Here is a 19,910-nt window from a genome sequence, read left to right as displayed (position 1 = left end):
TGTGCAGATAGGATTTATTCTTACAATACATCCTCCACTCCCAAAATTGACCCAGCATCCTGAACCTACAATAACCTACTGCCCCCTTACCCTGCACCCAACAGTTTCCGCCCCCTCCTCCTATCACCTCCTCCCTCTCACACTCCCTCATCCTCTTTTTGTGCTGCCCTCTGCCAATGTACCTGTCTGTCCTTTCCACTTTCCTTCTCTCCTTTTCCATACCTCTCCTTTTCTGCTCTCCTTCTTTTCCTCTCGTTTTCTACTCCCCTCCTTTTCCTCTCACCTTCTTTTTCTCTCCTCTCCTTTTCTGCTCTCCTCCTTTTCCTCACCTCTCCTCTTCTTTTTCCACTCTCCTCCTTTTCCTCTCCTCTTCTTTTCCACTCTCCTCCTTTTCCTCTCCTCTTCTTTTTTGCTCTCCTCCTATTCCTCTCCTCCTTTTCCACTCTCCTTTCTCGCTCCCTTCTTTTGCACCCACACCCACATGATGCTGTGCCTGGCATCCCAAGCCCCTGCACGTCCTCCCAGATTGTGCTTTCCCCCTTCCCCCCAATACCCTGCTATCCCAGCCCTTCTCCACCCCACTCCAGATTGCTATTCAAGTGACAGTCGCATTCCTGTTGGAGCTGCCGGTGGTGGTGGTCGAGTGTATGTGAGGTGTGCTTGCTTGTATGAATGTGGGTATGTTTTCTTTGCTAAGGAATGGTTTTACTGATAGCTGCATGTGTATCAATCTTGATATTAGCAATGATCAGTTCCATTGCATGGGATAAAAACTGTAGAAGAAGACCAAGGAATGAATATAGTAAGCAGGTTCAAATGGATGAGGGTTGTAATAGTTACTCCAAGATGTAGAGGCTTGCACAGGATAGAGTAGTGTGGGGAGCCGAATCGAACCATTCTTTGGACTGAAGACCTGAACAACAACAACAACAATAACAAGCTTACAGTGAAGTTTGTGCATTTCACTCCACTGAAAATAACACAAACCTATAAACTTTCTTTTCCTTATTATGTGCTTATAATAGCGTGATGTTGAAGATGTTTAAAATTGATAATCATATTTCACTCGTAGTAAGTTTTATGGGGTTCTTCATTGACAAAAAAATTAATAAAGCTGGGGAATAACACTGTGTGCAACTAACCAATTATAAAAAATGTCTGACTCTTGAGATGTGGACACAGATTTTTGGCTGTCAGGCAAGCCTCGTGCGATACTTGCATGTACAGGAATTACCAGATGATTGCCTTAGAGAGTTTGGCCTGTTGACTAGCATTGAAACACTGCTGGCTGGCTTGGCAGAAATAGCTGAGCAGCAGCTGATTTAGATTTGCCTGTAGTGAAAGAAAATCTTTGCAGTGTGGAGAGATGGAAACTTTGATTCTGTGGAAATGAGCAGGACAACACCTGTGCCCATTTCACATTCTTATTACTGATGGTTTGTAATTTCTGTATCTGAACCATTCATTCCTAAAAGAATGTGATGCACAATCTTTGTCAAGTTTTGTGCTGTCGTCATCACAGAATCAGTAGTCTTCATCAAATGACTCCCTTTCATTACAGTAGTTACAAAGTGTATACTATATATGGTAGAACATTGATTTGAGAATTCCCTCAGACCCAAAGAAGTTAAACTCTCTTCTCCCCACCCTCGTCCTCCTTCTGTGGTGGAAGAGGTGGAGAAGTGTCTTGCTTGATACAGTAGCAGAGGGTTTCATAATCAAATCTGAACATCAGGCTGGATACATCATTCAGTATGAGCAGAATGATGAATTGTAGCTGTAACTGGAGGAATTTCTTTGCCCTGCTGTATATCCTTGGCACTGATAATTTCATGTATCAATCAGACTTTCTGAAGGAGTGAGTGTGGTGATACTGCTGCTCTGCGAAGTATAAATTTCTAAGCTAATGGATGTCTACAGATTTTCAGTATCATTTATTTGGTTTCCAACAGTAGCACATTTGCTGGGGTTAAATTTGTAATGACCTGACAAATTCTAATTGCACTGTACTTCATGGTGTTAATTTCATTGGGAACATATTTTGGGGCATTGCCATACAAAATGCTACAATTATTCAGTACTGAATGAAAGAGGCTGCAGTATAGGGAGGGTCACACCAATATGTTGGAACAGCAAAAAAGAGGGGGAAAAAAAGAAAAAAATTCTGTGACAATCTTCGCATGGGAATGAAATGTGTGATGTGTGACAGATAGCAGAAATGTCTTCAAATGTAGTTTAAAGAGCTTTCTCCTTAACAACTCCTCTTGTACCATAGGGGAATTCTTGAGTAGAGATAATCAGTCATTGTGAATTTAATCTATGGAACAAATAATTAACTAGCAACATGAGGGAAAGGTAGACTGCTACTCACCATAAAGATAACACGTTGAATTGCAGGAAAGATGCTTACACATTTAACTTTCACCCAAAGTGTTCTTCAGAAAAGCAATCACACACACATTCATTCGCACAAGCAAGCACACCTCATGCACACACTTATGATATCTCCGGCATCTCAGACCGGTATGATAACTGACTAGCCATCTAAGTGACTAACTTATGTATGCTTCTCATCATACTTGAGCCACTGCAAGTACTACACTCAGTTCTTTTCCACTCCTTTTGTGGTATATATTCCAAATGTCTGGTCTGTGTCATTTTGCTGTCTACGTAAATACCTAGCCATTTGGTTGAGCTTTTGACAGGAATGGTACATGGCCCTAGATGAAATGAGACTAACATATTATTCCAATGACATCTTGAGAAGATGACAGATGATGTTCTGAGAAGCTAACACTGATCATCACTGATTTTGTCCAAATTGATAACATATCCAGGGGTTAGCCAGTCAGTGGTTGGCACAACAGAAAGATTACAGAACAGTAAACCAGGGGTTGTAGGATCTGAGATCAACTCCCTAAGTGGACGCCCTTCCCCCTCCTCCACTCCCCACACTGCAAATAAACAGAAATAATGCTCAATATAATGTATTTATTACTATTTTCATAAAAGTCATGGGAAGGAAAAGCAAAGGAAAATTTGGGATTGCAAATAAATTCACTAGAAAAGATCATACTTGCAGCGTCCATGAGGACTAGGGTCTTCCACACTTTGCCCCATAATTTTTTTTTTTTCTATAAACTTTACGCTCACTCCTTAAATGTTTACTATTTGGTTAAATTTACTCTGTAAAAAAATCTGATCTCACTAGGATCACACTAACCTGTGCCAACTAGAGCATCAAATTTTAATATTGAGTATTTTAGGCTTTGCAATTTTTAGTCAGTGTATTAGTTATTGATGACTGCATAAAATCAAAGTTAAACACTAAAATATTTTGCTTTTTTAGTATTCTTGAGACTCCCCCCCCCCCCCTCCCACCCACCCACACACACACACACACACACACACACACACACACACACACACTCTGTTTCTCTCTTACAATCTGAGTGTAGTCTAGCATGTTCTTGAACACTATGTAATTCCTTTTGCTCCATATCTACGATCAATAGTCCCTGAAAGTCTTGCATTAATGTAACACGTCTCTCATCAGAGTCATTAACTGTCATTTTTGCATATAAATATAGAGTGCTGCTCATTCATGCCAAAAGGCATTCTTGAATAAAACTGGTAAGAGGGCAGATTTCTGCTGTTGCTTGACATGAAGTTGGCTAATGTTTTCTCTGAAATGAAGATGAGATTGAATTAGGAGACGTAAATTAATGAATTAAAACCAATAATAAATGGTAATCAGAATAATATTAAACTTACCTCCACAAAAATGAATCTACATCTACATCATACTCCACAAGCCACCTAATGGTGTGTGGCAGAGGGTACTGTCGGCATCACTATCTGATCCCTCTAACCCTATTTCACTCGTGAACAGTGAATGAGAAGAATGATTCTTGGTAAGCCTCTGTATTGGCTCTAATTTCTCAAATTTTCTCCTCGTGGTCAATACGCAAGTTGTATGTGAGGGGAAGTAATATGTTGTCTGACTCCTCCTGAAAAGTGCTGTTCCTCTTTCCGTGAGGCACAACGTCTCTCTTGTAACGTCTTCCAGTGAAGTTTGTTTAGCATCTCCGTAACGCTCTCTCGCCAGCTAAACAATCCCTTGACAAAATGTGCCGCTCTTCATTGGATCTTCTCTATCTCCTCTATCAGTCCTACCTGATAGGGATCCCAGATATGTACTCAAGAATTGGGCAAACAAGCAACTTATAAGCTACTACTTTTGTGGATGAGTTACATTTCCTTAAGATTCGTCCGATGAATCTGAGTCTTGTGTCTGCTTTTCCCACTATCTGTTTTACGTCGTCATTCCACTTAAGGTCGTTCTGGATGGTTACACCTAGATATTTTGCAGCAGACGCTGTCTCCAGCTGTTTGTCATCAATAGTGTAGCTGTATAGTAGTGGATTTCTTTCCCTATGTATGCGCAGTATGGTACATTTATTTACATTCACCGTCAACTGCAAGAGTGTGCACCATTCACCAGTTCTCTGCAGGTCATTATGCAAATTCTTACTATCTTCTGGTGTTGATACTTTGGCATAAACAACTGCATCATCTGCGAATAGCCTTAAAGAGTATCTGACGCTTTCTACTAGATCATTTATATATATTGGTAACAGCAGTGGTCCTATCACGCTTCCCTGTGGTACTCCGGATATTACCTTTACATCTGTAGTTCCGTTAAGAGCAATGTGTTGAGTTCTATCTGCAAGAAAGTCTTGAATCCATTTGCAGGTCTACTCCATAAGCTCATATTTTTTTCATTAAATGGCAATGCGGGACAGTGTCAAATGCCTTACTTAAGTCAAGGACACGGCATCAGCCTGAGTGCCATTGTCCACCGCGCAGTGGATCTCATGAAGGAACAGAACAAGCTGAGTTTCGCAGGATCTCTGTTTGCGTAATCCATAGAGGAGTTTTTCATTTTCCAAAAAAAGTAATAATTCTTGAGCATAAAACATGTTCTATAATTCTATAACAGATTGACGTCAATGATATATGTCTATAATTGTGTGGATCTGTCTTACGGCCTTTCTTAAAAATGGGAATTACCTGCACTTTTTTCCAGTCGTTAGGAACCTTTCGTTGCTCAAGCGGTCTACTATAAATTACTGCTAGGAAGGGAGCAAGTTCTTTCAATAATCTTTATAGAAGCGTATAGGTATCTCATCTGGTCCTGAAACCTTTCCACTACCAAGCAATTGTAGCTGCTATTCAATTCCATGAGTTATCTTAATATCTGCCATTTCGACATTTGCACGACGGTTTAAAGGAGGGACAGTGTTATGATCTTCCGCAGTGAAACAACTTCGGAAGACCAAATTCAGTATTTCAGCCTCCTCTCTGTTATCTTCCGTTTCGGTGCCGGTGTGGTCGCTGAGAGAATGAGTAGATGATTTTGACCCACTCACTGATTTTACATACAACCAAGATCTCTTAGGGTTTTTACTCAGGTCAGTTGACAACGTCTTACTTTCGAAATCATTGAACGCTTCTCTCATTGCTCTCCTGACACTCATTTTCACTTTGTTCAGCTTTTTTTTGTCAGCTGGGTTTTTACTTCTCTTGAATCTGAAATGAAGTGCTCTTTGTTTATGAAGCACTTTCCTAACACGGCTATTAAACCATGGTGGATCTTTCCCATCCCTTGAAACCTTACTCCGATCATACTTCTCTAGGGCATATTGAAGGATGCCTTTGAATTTTTTCAGTTTGTTCTCCACGTCTTCGTCCTCATCACCAAATATTTGATGCTGACTGCTGAGATATTCTGAAATTTGTATCCTGTCACCCTTGCTGAGCAAATATATGTTCCTACCTTTCTTAACATTCCTTGTAGGACCCATTGTCATAGATGCTGTCACAGCCGTATGATCACTGATACCTTTCTCTACGTTAACCAATTCAATAACTTTAGGTGTGTTTGTTGCTGGGAGGTCTAAGACGTTACCTCACGAGTTGGTTTTCTAACTATCTGCTCAAGGTAATTTTTGGACAAGACATTGAGAACAATGCCACATGATTCCCTGTCCCTGGCACCAGTTGTGATGGCATAACACTCCCAATCTATACCCTATTACAACGGCATGATCAGAAAAATTACTAATGATACTGTGCAAGCTCTGTCTGAAGCACTCTTACAACTAGATCCTGATCCAGGTGGTCTATAAAAGCATCCTTTGATTCCCCCAGATTAATTCACATTTAGAATTCACGATAACCTTGTTAGATTTTATCAAATTTTTTATTACAATAAACATTCCGCTATCATTGGTGCCTAACCTATCCTTACGATAAACATTCCAGTCTGAACTTAGGATTTCGTTGTCATTGACGTCTGTCTTCAACCAGCTTTCTGAATATATATCTTTTCCATTTGTAGATTCTCTCTGTTCAAATTTGCTACAATTTTGATTTTGGTTTGTACATCTGTTATTGAAATTGCTGAATCTATCCTTTCATAAGATCTCAGATCTTTTAAGAAGAAGAGATCTCCATGAGGAGGTTTTACAACTCCATTGTACTGAAGCCACAGTTTGGCATACACACTTATCATGAAAAGAGAGACATCTCTTAATACATTTTTATTGTCAATGGATAGTTCAAGTTGTGAACTTAGCAGAAACATTTTTAAGCAAAAAATTGCTCTTGCCATCTATCTTGCTTACACATTGCTCCAAGAGGGTATATTTTCAGTTTTTTTCTGAAGTCTCCTCCCAAAAGTATTACACAGAGCTCTGTGAGTTCACAGTAATTAGCTCTGTGTTGGTTTGTCTAATTCATTTTCATAAAAATCAGACATTTCCTTAATTTCTGACTCATTAAAAAACAAATCCACAATATTTTTGGCAGTGTGACAATTACTGGCATCAGTGCTTTTCCAGTTTTCTATTCAATGTTTAATAAATGGTATGTTAAGACTGCTTATTACACCAAGTACCTTACATTCAGATACACTTTCATAGGTGTGATGATGGATGGGAAATAAACTACTCTCTATCCATTACGTGCTCAAGTAATGTGTTTGCCCCATTAAGACATCCAGTGTTTGAGGCAGTTGTGTTGCTGCAGAGAATTTGTATATTGTCTCTAATACCCCAGTATGTTAATGAATTTCAAACAGCATTTTTTCACTTGCTCTTCACAAGAACCGTTATGTAGTATTGGAATGCCAATGAGCTGCTCACAGTCCCCAAATAATATTGGAAGTCTTTCCTCTTTTAGGCCCATGACATTTAATGCTGGCAACAGTTTACCATCCCAGTGAACAATAAGAAGTACATGGCATGAAAAATGGTTTTATTGTTTCAGACCATTCTCTTTTCTTCTTCTGATTTTATGAAGAGAACATTGATTAATACAGAAGTCTTCAGTATTGTAACTATGTGCCCCTGCCGTCGCCTGAAGAATATATACGGTATCTTACACTCAGTTGACATCTATCCAAGGCAGCCACTATAATTTTTTAATAATGAAGTCTTTGTTACTTCACTTTGCAGCATTGTCGAATGAACTACTATCAGAAGTATGTTCTAAAAAGTCACCATCACCAAAGTTAACTTCATCAGAACTTGAAAATGTCTTCTCTGATTCCTCAGATGATGAAGAGTTTAATACAGCAGAACATGTAGAAGTAGATGTTGTGCACTTTTGTTTCTCTTGCCTCGCCCTTCCTTGTTTATCCACAAGTATTTGGCTTACTCCACCAAGGGAGCCTTTACGCCAAGGATCTCTTTGTTGAATTAAAAACATCCTACCTTCCTACAACTTGATCATTTGTAGGGCATAGGTGTGTGCAATATCACATAAATTATTCACATTACTTATAAACTTATTTTCACAGCGCTTAACCCCCCCCCCCCCCCCCCCCACACACACACTTCGAAAGCAAGTTAATAAATATTTTTGAACAATGCTGAATAGCTCGTGTCGTTATTCTTGCTTTCTCCCAAGATACAATGCGCTCATGAACCACAAGATTAACTCTTTCATTAATGGTTAGTTTTACTTTTTGTAAGCTTCCAGCACTTCTCTATTTGATGATAGTCTGTGTCCTGTTATTTGGTGGTTTTTGTATCTCCTATTAAAAATATACATTTCTTGGCACTGCATAACTGATGTGATGCTTCAGTTAGTGACTGGAAAATAAATGCCACACGATCAATAACAAATAAACAACTGACTGCACTGCACATGCACATACTGATTAGCTGAGGTGATGTCAGTGCGACAGCTGCAAATAGTGTGAAAGATCGTATTCTTCGTCTGAGTTTGCACTTTAGTCATCACGGGTTACAATGTTTCAATTGCAGCAAAATTTTGTACAGACAAGTTTTTGAGTCATTCAAACTATATTTGCGGGTGAGTGCTAAGTCAGAAAATAAGGGACACCTTAATGAGGACTCTTCAAATCATTTCCCAAGAAGATACTGTAACTATAGCGCGAAGGACTTTGTATTCTGTTGGTTCATTTTTACCTTCGAGCAGTCCTCAGCATACAGTATGCTCCCGGCACTCTTTTGGGCCAAGGATTCAAAAACTGATCAATGAGAACTTTGAAAAAAAATAGGAACGTGAGGATTGAGTGCAGTCGTGCAGTATTAAAGTGACTCTCCCAAGAAGCGGTCCATTGGTGCAACCCTGCAATGTCTGTTTTTTGTCGTCAGTTAAAGAATTTGATTAAAAAGCTTCACATCCTGAGAAGAGTGCATCAGAATACATTCCACTGTACACCACCAGCTATCCTTGCCAATGTTTAGCGAAATGATGTGTTACGCTTGGTTTGCTGCCAAACTATGTGATGACAGTGAACTTTTTATGAATGTAAATCAGGTTTGTTTTGCTACAGCAGTTTTAAAATAACCATGAAATTATAAATTTGTGGCAGTTATAACATGTGCAAGATGCGCAGTTATAATATATGCAAGATGCGAGAAAATTAGTGCTTCTGCTGTTTTTATGACGGATATCACACTAACACAAGTAAATCATCAACTGTAAAATAATAAAGGCACCTAATTTTGTATACGAAGTTCTCGTGTCTGCTTTACAATCCCTGCCAGGAAATTTATTTGCAATCACAAAATTTCCTAGAGTAGGCGTGGTTCACTTATAAGTCCAATTTCATATGACCATTCTGAGATTACTTCAGCCACCTGCTTCTGACACAATAATGTCACTTTGGGACTTATCAATGACATATAGCTACAGATATCAAGGTCAAAATAGCATTTCTACATGGGCAGTGTACAATGAGTATGTAATAGGGCTCAGAGGTAAGTTCTTAGTTGCGGGTCGAAATAGTCTTTCTACGTCGGCAGTGTGCAATGAGTTTGCAAGAGGGCTCAGAGGTGATACCTATGGTACTTCCCTGTAGAGTGTATGTGGCCTGTAGAGTAAGTTATCTCTTCATTGTATGGAAATTACTCAATAATGCAGTATATTGTAGTTGCAGTAGATGAGATGGAGTGGGAACTGGACTTGGTGCATCAGTAAACTGATATCCGCCCTGTCGCATGCACCTTCGTAACTTCCAGGAATAATACTGTCAAATAGTCTTATTTTAAGACTTGTGGTTTGATGTCCATTGTTAATAGGCTCAAGGAATTCGTCTTACAGAATCAGTAACTAGTTATTGATATTTCATCCACCTTTGTGAGAAATAAAACTGACGCAACTGCATCAAATGCTCAAGGTGTGCCGAATTTATGCTGGAAAGGCACTTACAAGTTTGAAGTAGCTTCAACAAAAAAATGTGTACTGATGAGCCAAAACATTATGAACACTGTCTACCGCAAAATTGATGGCATTTCTGTCACACAAGGTGATAAGGAAAGTATATAAGGAGAGCAGGCGAATCGAGAATCATTCTAGTGGTACTGGTGCAAATGGGGAAATCCATTGACATAAGGGACTTTGTCAAAGGGCAGATCGTTATAGTCCACTGCCTTGTAACAAGCATCTTGGAAACAGTGAAACTGATTGACCACTTGCATGCCATTGTTGTGGAAAGTGACTGAAGGGTGCTGACACAACGATAGGCAATGTGGTTTGAGCATCCAGGCCTCATCATAGAATGTGGAGGTCAGAGGCTTGCCCACACTCTAAAACTGAGTATGTCAGAATCTGTGGCATATGTCGCAACAGATTACAATCCTGCTGTATGCACAGGTGTTTTGGAGTGTAAATTGTTGAACATGATCGCAATATCATCATCAGTTACAAATGCAATGGATATGGGATTATCGAGATTCAACCATGGATCAATGGCAATCTGGCACCTGGTCAGATGAATCGCATTCCTTGGTTCACCAGGTCATTAGCCATGTACGGGGTGCTGTTGTCAAGGCAAGTAGTTGCCTCTGATCACAATAACAGTTGAACACTCTTGTCTTTTTGGAACTTGGAAGAATTACATATGTGGTAAACATTTCAGCAGAGAAAGAGAGAGAGAGAGAGAGAGAGAGAGAGAGAGAGTGTGTGTGTGTGTGTGTGTGTGTGTGTGTGTGTGTGTGTGTAAAATGAGTCATCTCAAGCAGGCCTTGCAGATACGGATAGCATTCAGTAGAAATGCAGCTTCATTTAATGACACATCATTAATATTCAAATAAGCTAGTTATTTCACTCTGTATTACCATTCACACCTTTGCTTTCCAAGTGTAGAAATAGCTAGTCCTTACACTGATTAATGTAAGTCGTAGATATTTTTCACAGTGATGCATTATTTGCATTACTATATTTACAAATTGAGTTTGCTCTTTACACACAATTGTTGAGGAGATTAAAGGAGTTATCTCCTAATCAAGTTATATAAAATCTAGTACATCAGTTGGGTATTTCATATCAAATAAATTAGTGAAAATTTTTTCTGCATTCTTCATCTAGGGAAAAAGGATGAAGAATAGGGTGTGTAATATAATTTAGAGCAAAAACTTCAAATAGTTATTAAAAGTATTGTATGATTACTGACACTTTCTCTTACATAAATACCATGTTTCTAGTTTGCTGCCTGCACTCATTACAGTATCAAAGTGCTTTTCAAATTCTTACAGTAATATATTTCGTACTGTTCAGTACAAAAGTGGGTGGCAGTGCATACATATTGGTTCAGAGAGCCTCACATGAAAAACTCCATCAAACTGCTGATAAACCTGAACTTCAGAACTTAGAGATTTAAAATTTGAAGAGTTCACAGTAGCAATTATTGTCAACTTTAACAATAAAATTAACCTTCTTATCGTGTTAACCAGTTCAGTTAAAAATTCTTACCCCCCTAACATTGACATAATTTTTTTAATCAAATTCTACCTTTGGATTTTTCTTTTACAGGTTGGAAGCACCCAAACGAGGAAACTGCCTATGACAAGATGAAATACAACACTAATATAAATACTACCAGAAGTGTAGATACATTATGTATGTTCAGTATGTGTCTCTTGTTTTGTATTAATGCCTACAACTGATGACAGACTGCACTTGTTTTCATTTTAAATAGTGCTGCACATCCGTGATTTAGAATATATTGTATTGTGAAAGTCAAACATTTTACCTGTTTTCCATGTTGTATATAAATAATGCATGAACACACACACGTTATTATAACCTTTATACAAGGCGGTCAGGAACTGTCTGAAAAACTAATAAGGGTGTTGAACCTAATTCAAAAGCAAATTTCCCTGGCTATCACACCCAATCCTGGTACTGTCCTTCCAAAAAACAACTTAGGAGTACACCTCTTGTCACTCAGTATTATCCTGGTCTTGGACATATTAATCAGCTACTTTGACAAGGCTATGATTTCCTAAAATCATGCCCTGAAATTAGATCCATTCTGTCTAATATTTTGCCCATCACACCTAGAATAGCTTTTCTTTGCCCTCCCAATATCCACAGTACCCTTTCAGATCCTATGCTCCTTCTGTACTCATTTTCCTACCCTACAGCCTGTGATTATTGCTGCTGGAAGATTTGCCCTATCTATGCACCCACCACCACAACCTATACCACCCCTGTAACTGGCAAAATGTATACTTTCAAACAGAGAGCCATCTGTGTAATGACACCTGTCGTATACCAGCTGGTACGTAAACACTGTTCAGTTTTTTACATTGGCGTGACTACCACAGTTATATCAGGATGAAGGGACATAGGCAGAGGGTATATACTGGCAACACTAAAATTGTGGTGCAGAGCTTGCTCTACAACACGAGTTGTGACCTCAGTGCCTGTTTCACCACACATTCCATCTGGATTCTTCCCCCTAAAACAAAACTGTTGTTGTCAGCATGGTGTGAGATGTGAATATGGATTCCTGATAAATAAAATATTTTCAGACTTGTAACTGTTGAATGTTTCTGCCAAAAGTTGTACCAGTTTTTGCAGCCACAATAATAATGTGATCCGCAAGAATGTAAAAAATGGGCCTTCACCAGCTGAGATGTAACTATCTCAACAAATTGATTGAACTAAACAAATGCAGAACTACTCATTAATTTAGAGATGAAATGTTGTTACAAAAATGTTCATGAAATTTACATAACTTTAGATCTGCATTCTTGGTGTGTAGCTTAGCTCCAAATACTCCTGAGCTCTTCTGCTGTGTTACTATACGTGCAAAACTAAATGTGTGATGTATGAAATAAATTCCAGGCACAGATTTTCCACAAGATTGCTTTATTCACATGCAGGATGTTCGGTGGCAAAAAATATCTAAAGAAAGTTCTACATGCTGTGCAGTTGCTGGTTTGTAACAAACTGCCTCCCTGCTGTAAGCAAACCGCTAGTATTTATAAGATGATTTACAACCATGGACAATTAGAATTTACGAATTTTATGAAATGTAAGTTAAAGGTGTGTAACAAAATTAATTCACATACAATAGAAAAATAATGCATTACAATTTTGTGTGGACACAGTCATAATTAAGTTAAGAATTCTGAAGTAATTTACAAGTTTCCAGAAAATAAGAATACATATTACATTCTAGTTAATTATAGTCCAAAGAAAGAACAAAAAGTATTCCTGCCATTTGTATGAATTGCAGATATGTTTGTCAAAAATAGCTAGCAGGTTTGCCAAAAATAAATTTGTAAGCTGCAGAAATATGCTTTCTTTAGGTAGGTTATTACAGCTCTTCAGAAATATTAATTAACAGACTCATTGCTGTAGCAAGTTTAGATCAATAACTTAGTAATATTTGTAGCATATTCACAAACTTGTTATTGAGTGCAGAATACAATAGCAAATTCAGACGTTACATTAGTTGCCTTAAAAAGCCTAATTACTGGTATAGGTGCATTGTAGCATCGTAAACAATTAAGCATAAAGTAAATGTAGTCTCTTCAGGCGGTGGTAAAGGATGCTCCAGGAGCTGTTTTATTACATACAGGACACCAGTTTCTTAGAACTCTACAGATGGGAAGTGGTGTTACATGTCCTTGGTTCTCATCATCTACCTGGCCTTTATTTACATTAATTTCTTTGTTGTATTTCTTTCTGTACCCTCTTTTCATTTTCTATATCTTTTATGATCTGACCTGTCTATTCACCCCCCCCCCCCCCCCCCCCCCCCACTCCACCTCTTAACTTTCTGTTCTTATTAAATTATGTGTGGTGTTTTTTCAGTTATCTCTGTATTGCATATTCCCCTATCTTCCACCTTTAAGCTCGCAGATTCTCAAATCTCATCTGGTGTAGTCTCCCATGACCCTTGGTTCTGGGCAACTTTTCCAGGCTCTCCCCATTTCCATAACCCCACCATTCCTTTCCCTTCATCCATTCCTTCCATTTTATATGTGTGTTCTCCTGATGCCATTCGGCAAGTAGAATTTTTATCAGTCCCATTATATTATACCACAATATAAGGAAAAGAGAGATTGCTATTCACCATAAATATGACATATTAGGCAGGGACTAGACTGCCAACAGGCACAGAATTGGGAGGCTGGGAACAGAAAGTGGAGAGTGAGAAAGGAGAGGAGTGGAGAAGGGGAAAGATGGGTGGATGCGTTAGCAGAGAATGGCACTCAAAGAGGGTGGGAGACGAGAATAGGCAGGAGGTGATTAGGACAGAGGGGCTAGAAACTGTTAGTGTAGAGTGTGGGGACAGTAGGTTACCATAGGTTGAGAATGGGATAATTTTGGGGGCAAAGAATGTGTTCTAAGTATAACTCCTGCTCAGTTCTAAAGCTGGTGGTGGAGAGGAGGATCCAGATGGCTCAGGTAGCAGAGCAGCTATTTAAATCCAGAATGTTATTCCATAGGGTTGGTAGACATTTGGTTGGTAGCCGTACCGATATAAAAAGCTGTGCATTGATTGCAGCAGTGCTAGTATTTGATATGGCTGCTTTCACAGGTGGCCCGACCTCTTGTGGGGTAGAATTAGCCTGTGACAGGACTGGAATCGGAAGTGCTGGGGGAGTGGGATTAGGCAGGTCTTGCACCTGGCTCTTCAGACAGGGACATGATCCCCGTAGCAACAGGTGGGATTGGAAAGTGGCGTAGGGATGGACTAGGATGTTGTGAAGTTTGGGTGGACGATGGAACCCCACTTTAGGAGGGGCAGGAAGGACCTTGAGAAGGATGGACCTCTTTTCAAAGCACAATGATAGGTAATCATAGCCCTGGCGAAGAACATGGTTCAGTTGTTGGCAGTCTGGGTTGGTATTGGCTGACAAAGGGGCAATCCTTTATAGCTGTTATTTGGGGGTTGTAGGATGACGGGGGGGGGGGGGGGGGGGGGGGGGGGGGGGGGGGGGGGGTGAAGGGAAATGGCATGGGAGATCTATTTGTGGTATAGTGCCTGTCTGTGAAGGCTTTGGTGAGACCCACAGCATACTGTGGCAAGGGAGTTCTCGTCACTGCAAATATGCCATCCCTGGGTGGTCAGGCTGAATGGGAGGGAATTTTTGGTGTGGAAAGGATGACAGTTGTTGAAATGCATGTGCTGTTGGTGGTTGGTGGATTTAATGTTGACATAGGTGTGGACGGGGCCATCAGAGGAGAGGGTCAACGTCCAGGGTAGCGCACACTGGTAGGAGGACCAGATGAAGTGGATGGGAGAGAATGTGTTGAGGTTGTGTAGGAATGAAGATAGTGTTTCTTGGCCCTGAGTCCTGATCATGAAGATATCATCACTGAACCAGAACCAGACTAGGATTTTGGTAGGCTAGGAAGGTCTCCTCTAGACAGCCTGTAAATGGGTTGGCAGACGAGGGTGCCATGCGAGTGCCAATGGAGGAGAGGTTCTACGAATGGTCAATTACATTACAGTCTACTTTTGACCTAGTGTTATGTTGCCACTACCTGAAGGGCAACTAGTCATGTACAACAAATTAATGTAAATTATGCCTCCCCCCTCCCCTCCCCCAGATATAATGATTTCCATAAAAGATCCACTTCTGTTCAGAGTAGACATTAAACATAGCTCAGTTACCTCTCTCAATAGTTCAGAATAAAGCATCTCAGTGATTTTTGTGTGTATGTGTGTGTGTGGGGGGGGGGGGGGGGGGGGGTTTCTGATATGATAGCCAGTAAAGAGAAAGTAAGAAAGTACTTCCACGAAATAAATTTATCACATACTAGCTGTGCCCCTTGGTGTTACCCACAGATAAACATATATAACAAACCATCCACACATATGTACCATCACAAAAGTTATCTTTTGAAGGTATTGAGGTACAAACCATTTGCAGCCCGGCACACGACACGACATTGGGAGGGAAGGTGGTACCATACACCGAGACGAGACAATGGGAGAAGCTGATAGAATACGTCGTTCACAAGTCACTCATTTACTTACGGAAAAATTCTTTATGCGGCAAAATAGCAGATTAAAAAAAGAGTCAGGAAAGGGAGTCAATAATTTTATGACAGTTTCCAACATGCCTACCATGGAAAAAATAGTAACTGTCTTGGCGTGTGTGTGTGTGTGTGTGTGTGTGTGTGTGTGTGATAATAATAGCAAGCCTTATTAAAAGCCTACCACATTCTCCATTTACAGATTTGATGTGTCTCTGGCATACAGCATTTAAATGAAAATAGTAACTGTCTTGGTGTGTGTGTGTGTGTGTGTGTGTGTGTGTGTGTGTGTGTGTGTGTGTGTGTGTGTCATAATAATAGCAAGCCTTATTAAAAGCCTACCACGTTCTCCATTTACAGATTTGATGTGTCTCTGGCATACAGCATTTAAATGACACTCATTGGGTGTCTTTAAGCATCTCAGAAGCTATAAGATACGCCCGAGGCTCAGCAGCTCATTTGCAATGGCTTGTATGGAAGTATTGTGTAATATAGAACATATTAAACGTTAAAAGCATTTTCACAAATAAGATGCAGTTTAAAAGTCAAAGAGGAAATAGCGTTTTCTAAGAATACTTGTTGTTCCACATTTCACATCAGTATTGTTCAGATATAGCTAACACTTGGTTCAAGAATCATGAAAGGAGGTTGTATACCTGGAAGAATCCTGGAGATACTAAAAGGTATCAGATAGATTACATAATGGTAAGACAGAGATTTAGGAACCAGGTTTTAAATTGTAAGACATTTCCAGGGGCAGATGTGGATTCTGACCACAATCTATTGGTTATGAACTGCAGATTGAAACTGAAGAAACTGCAAAAAGGCGGGAACTTAAGGAGATGGGACCTGGATAAACTGACTAAACCAGAGGTTGTACAGAGTTTCAGGGAGAGCATAAGGGAACAATTGACAGGAATGGGGGAAAGAAATACAGTAGAAGAAGAATGGGTAGCTCTGAGGGATGAAGTAGTGAAGGCAGCAGAGGATCAAGTAGGTAAAAAGACGAGGGCTAATAGAAATCCTTGGGTAACAGAAGAAATATTGAATTTAATTGATGAAAGGAGAAAATATAAAAATGCAGTAAATGAAGCAGGCAAAAAGGAATACAAACGTCTCAAAAATGAGATCGACAGGAAGTGCAAAATGGCTAAGCAGGGATGGCTAGAGGACAAATGTAAGGATGTAGAGGCTTGTCTCACTAGGGGTAAGATAGATACTGCCTACAGGAAAATTAAAGAGACCTTTGGAGAGAAAATAGCCACTTGTATGAATATCAAGAGCTCAGATGGCAACCCAGTTCTAAGCAAAGAAGGGAAGGCAGAAAGGTGGAAGGAGTATATAGAGGATTTATACAAGGGCCATGTACTTGAGGACAATATTATGGAAATGGAAGAGGATGTAGATGAAGATGAAATGGGAGATAAGATACTGCGTGAAGAGTTTGACAGAGCACTGAAAGACCTGAGGCGATACAAGGCCCCGGGAGTAGACAACATTCCATTAGAACTACTCATGGCCTTGGGAGAGCAAGTCATGACAAAACTCTACCATCTGGTGAGCAAGATGTATGAGACAGGCGAAATACCCACAGACTTCAAGAAGAATATAATAATTCCAATCCCAAAGAAAGCAGGTGTTGACAGATGTGAAAATTACCGAACTATCAGTTTAATAAGTCACAGCTGCAAAATACTAACGCGAATTCTTTACAGACGAATGGAAAAACTGGTAGAAGCGGACCTCGGGGAAGATCAGTTTGGATTCCGTAGAAATGTTGGAACACGTGAGGCAATACTAACCTTACGACTTATCTTAGAAGAAAGATTAAGAAAAGGCAAACCTACGTTTCTAGCATTTGTAGACTTAGAGAAAGCTTTTGACAACGTTAACTGGAATACTCTCTTTCAAATTCTGAAGGTGGCAGGGGTAAAATACAGGGAGCGAAAGGCTATTTACAATTTGTACAGAAACCAGATGGCAGTTATAAGAGTCGAGGGGCATGAAAGGGAAGCAGTGGTTGGGAAAGGAGTGAGACAGGGTTGTAGCCTCTCCCCGATGTTATTCAATCTGTATATTGAGCAAGCAGTAAAGGAAACAAAAGAAAAATTCGGAGTAGGTATTAAAATTCATGGAGAAGTAGTAAAAACTTTGAGGTTCGCCGATGACATTGTAATTCTGTCAGAGACAGCAAAGGACTTGGAAGAGCAGTTGAACGGAATGGACAGTGTCTTGAAAGGAGGATACAAGATGAACATCAACAAAAGCAAAACGAGGATAATGGAATGTAGTCAAATTAAATCGGGTGATGCTGAGGGGATTAGATTAGGGAATGAGACACTTAAAGTAGTAAAGGAGTTTTGCTATTTGGGGAGTAAAATAACTGATGATGGTTGAGGTAGAGAGGATATAAAATGTAGACTGGCAATGGCAAGGAAATCGTTTCTGAAGGAGAGAAATTTGTTAACATCGAGTATAGATTTAAGTGTCAGGAAGTCGTTTCTGAAAGTATTTGTATGGATTGTAGCCATGTATGGAAGTGAAACATGGACGATAACCAGTTTGGACAAGAAGAGAATAGAAGCTTTCGAAATGTGGTGCTACAGAAGAATGCTGAAGATAAGGTGGGTAGATCACGTAACTAATGAGGAGGTATTGAATAGGATTGGGGAGAAGAGAAGTTTGTGGCACAACTTGACTAGAAGAAGGGATCGGTTGGTAGGACATGTTTTGAGGCATCAAGGGATCACAAATTTAGCATTGGAGGGCAGCGTGGAGGGTAAAAATCGTAGAGGGAGACCAAGAGATCAATACACTAAGCAGATTCAGAAGGATGTAGGTTGCAGTTGGTACTGGGAGATGAAGAAGCTTGCACAGGATAGTGTAGCATGGAGAGCTGCATCAAACCAGTCTCAGGACTGAAGACCACAACAACAACATTGTTCAGATAAATAAATGTTTTATAGTGCACCATTTTTTAAAAAAAGAAGAAGAAGAGCTAATTCTGTTCAAAAAATTTTCCAAATCCAATTAGCAATTTCAGCGTGAAGGAGTAACAAACATACTCACACATAAACTTTCGTATTTATAGTATATATGGGATTCCTTGCAGACGTGGATAACGGGGCCAATATAGACCATGCCAAATGTGTAAAGAGGTTCCATTCTGGAAGCTCCCAAGCCACTTTTTCAAATTCCTTGACTACAAAATGGCAACTGACTAGCACAAGAAACAAACCAAACTAAGTTTGTTGCTTGATGAAATTGTTCAGGTAAACATTGCTTTTACAATGATGATGCATGACAGGACAGTCTCTCCAGAAGAAAAATTAATTATATGTGTTGTGCATCGAGATTTAAAATGCCCATCCTTCTTGGCTCAAAAAGAGAGTACCTGTCAGCTCGTTCCTCAAGATCAGTGTGAATGAGCTTTCTGTAGGTATACTCTGCTAATGCTATGTTCATTACCCATTTGACAGCCTAGTGACAAAATGATTCAATCACCCTCCATTTTCATGGTAGATTGAATATTTCGATAGAGAGAGTTTAAAAGATGAATCAAAAAATTACTAACACTCGATGCCTTGGAGAGATACATCAAAGGTTTTACATACATCCAAAAAGTGGAGAGTATCTGTGATTGATAGTTCACCATCCTGTACCCATAGCATTGCACTCTGTCTGTTTGTAAAATGTTCGCGACAAATGAGCTGTGAGTAATAAATAAGTACTGTTATTATAGACACTGTAAATAACGGTGATACATTTTGTCTTCCTCCACACAGTGAACTGCAAGTAATGGAAATTGACTATGAAAATCCTACATTTGTGATAGGAGTAGCTTTACTGCATGAAATGCTCAACAGAATTTTACACCTTACTATGGTATTTATAACGATCCAAACTCTATAGAGAACCTGTCTTCTGCAGTGGGCTTTTTTGAAATTTGGTTTGCCACATCAATGTGGGTTCCAAAACATTTTTGATTATTTGTGTTTCCCCCTTCATACTACTGTTCCATTCTTCGCATGAATAGATGACTGTGATATTATTTGCTTTTCAGTGGTCACAGATCTTAAATTTCAGTTATG

At 39.6% G+C, this 19,910-nt stretch overlaps 1 protein-coding gene across 3 annotated transcripts in view; it reads left to right on the top strand.

The window, feature by feature from the left end:
• Positions 1 to 11,607, top strand: part of LOC124615754 (structural maintenance of chromosomes protein 6) — a 188,410-nt gene extending 176,803 nt beyond the window's left edge. For all 3 annotated transcript variants that reach the window (XM_047143841.1, XM_047143842.1, XM_047143843.1), the window contains one exon: positions 11,350 to 11,607. In XM_047143841.1, coding sequence (XP_046999797.1) covers positions 11,350 to 11,383 — 34 coding nt within the window. In that variant the 3' untranslated portion in view covers positions 11,384 to 11,607. The remainder of the gene's footprint in view (positions 1 to 11,349) is intronic.
• Positions 11,608 to 19,910: the final 8,303 nt, after the last annotated feature.

The sequence above is a fragment of the Schistocerca americana genome, chromosome 5 (assembly GCF_021461395.2).
Source record: "Schistocerca americana isolate TAMUIC-IGC-003095 chromosome 5, iqSchAmer2.1, whole genome shotgun sequence".
Taxonomy (NCBI): Eukaryota; Metazoa; Arthropoda; class Insecta; order Orthoptera; family Acrididae; genus Schistocerca; species Schistocerca americana.
This window is presented reverse-complemented; position numbering and strand designations above follow the sequence as displayed.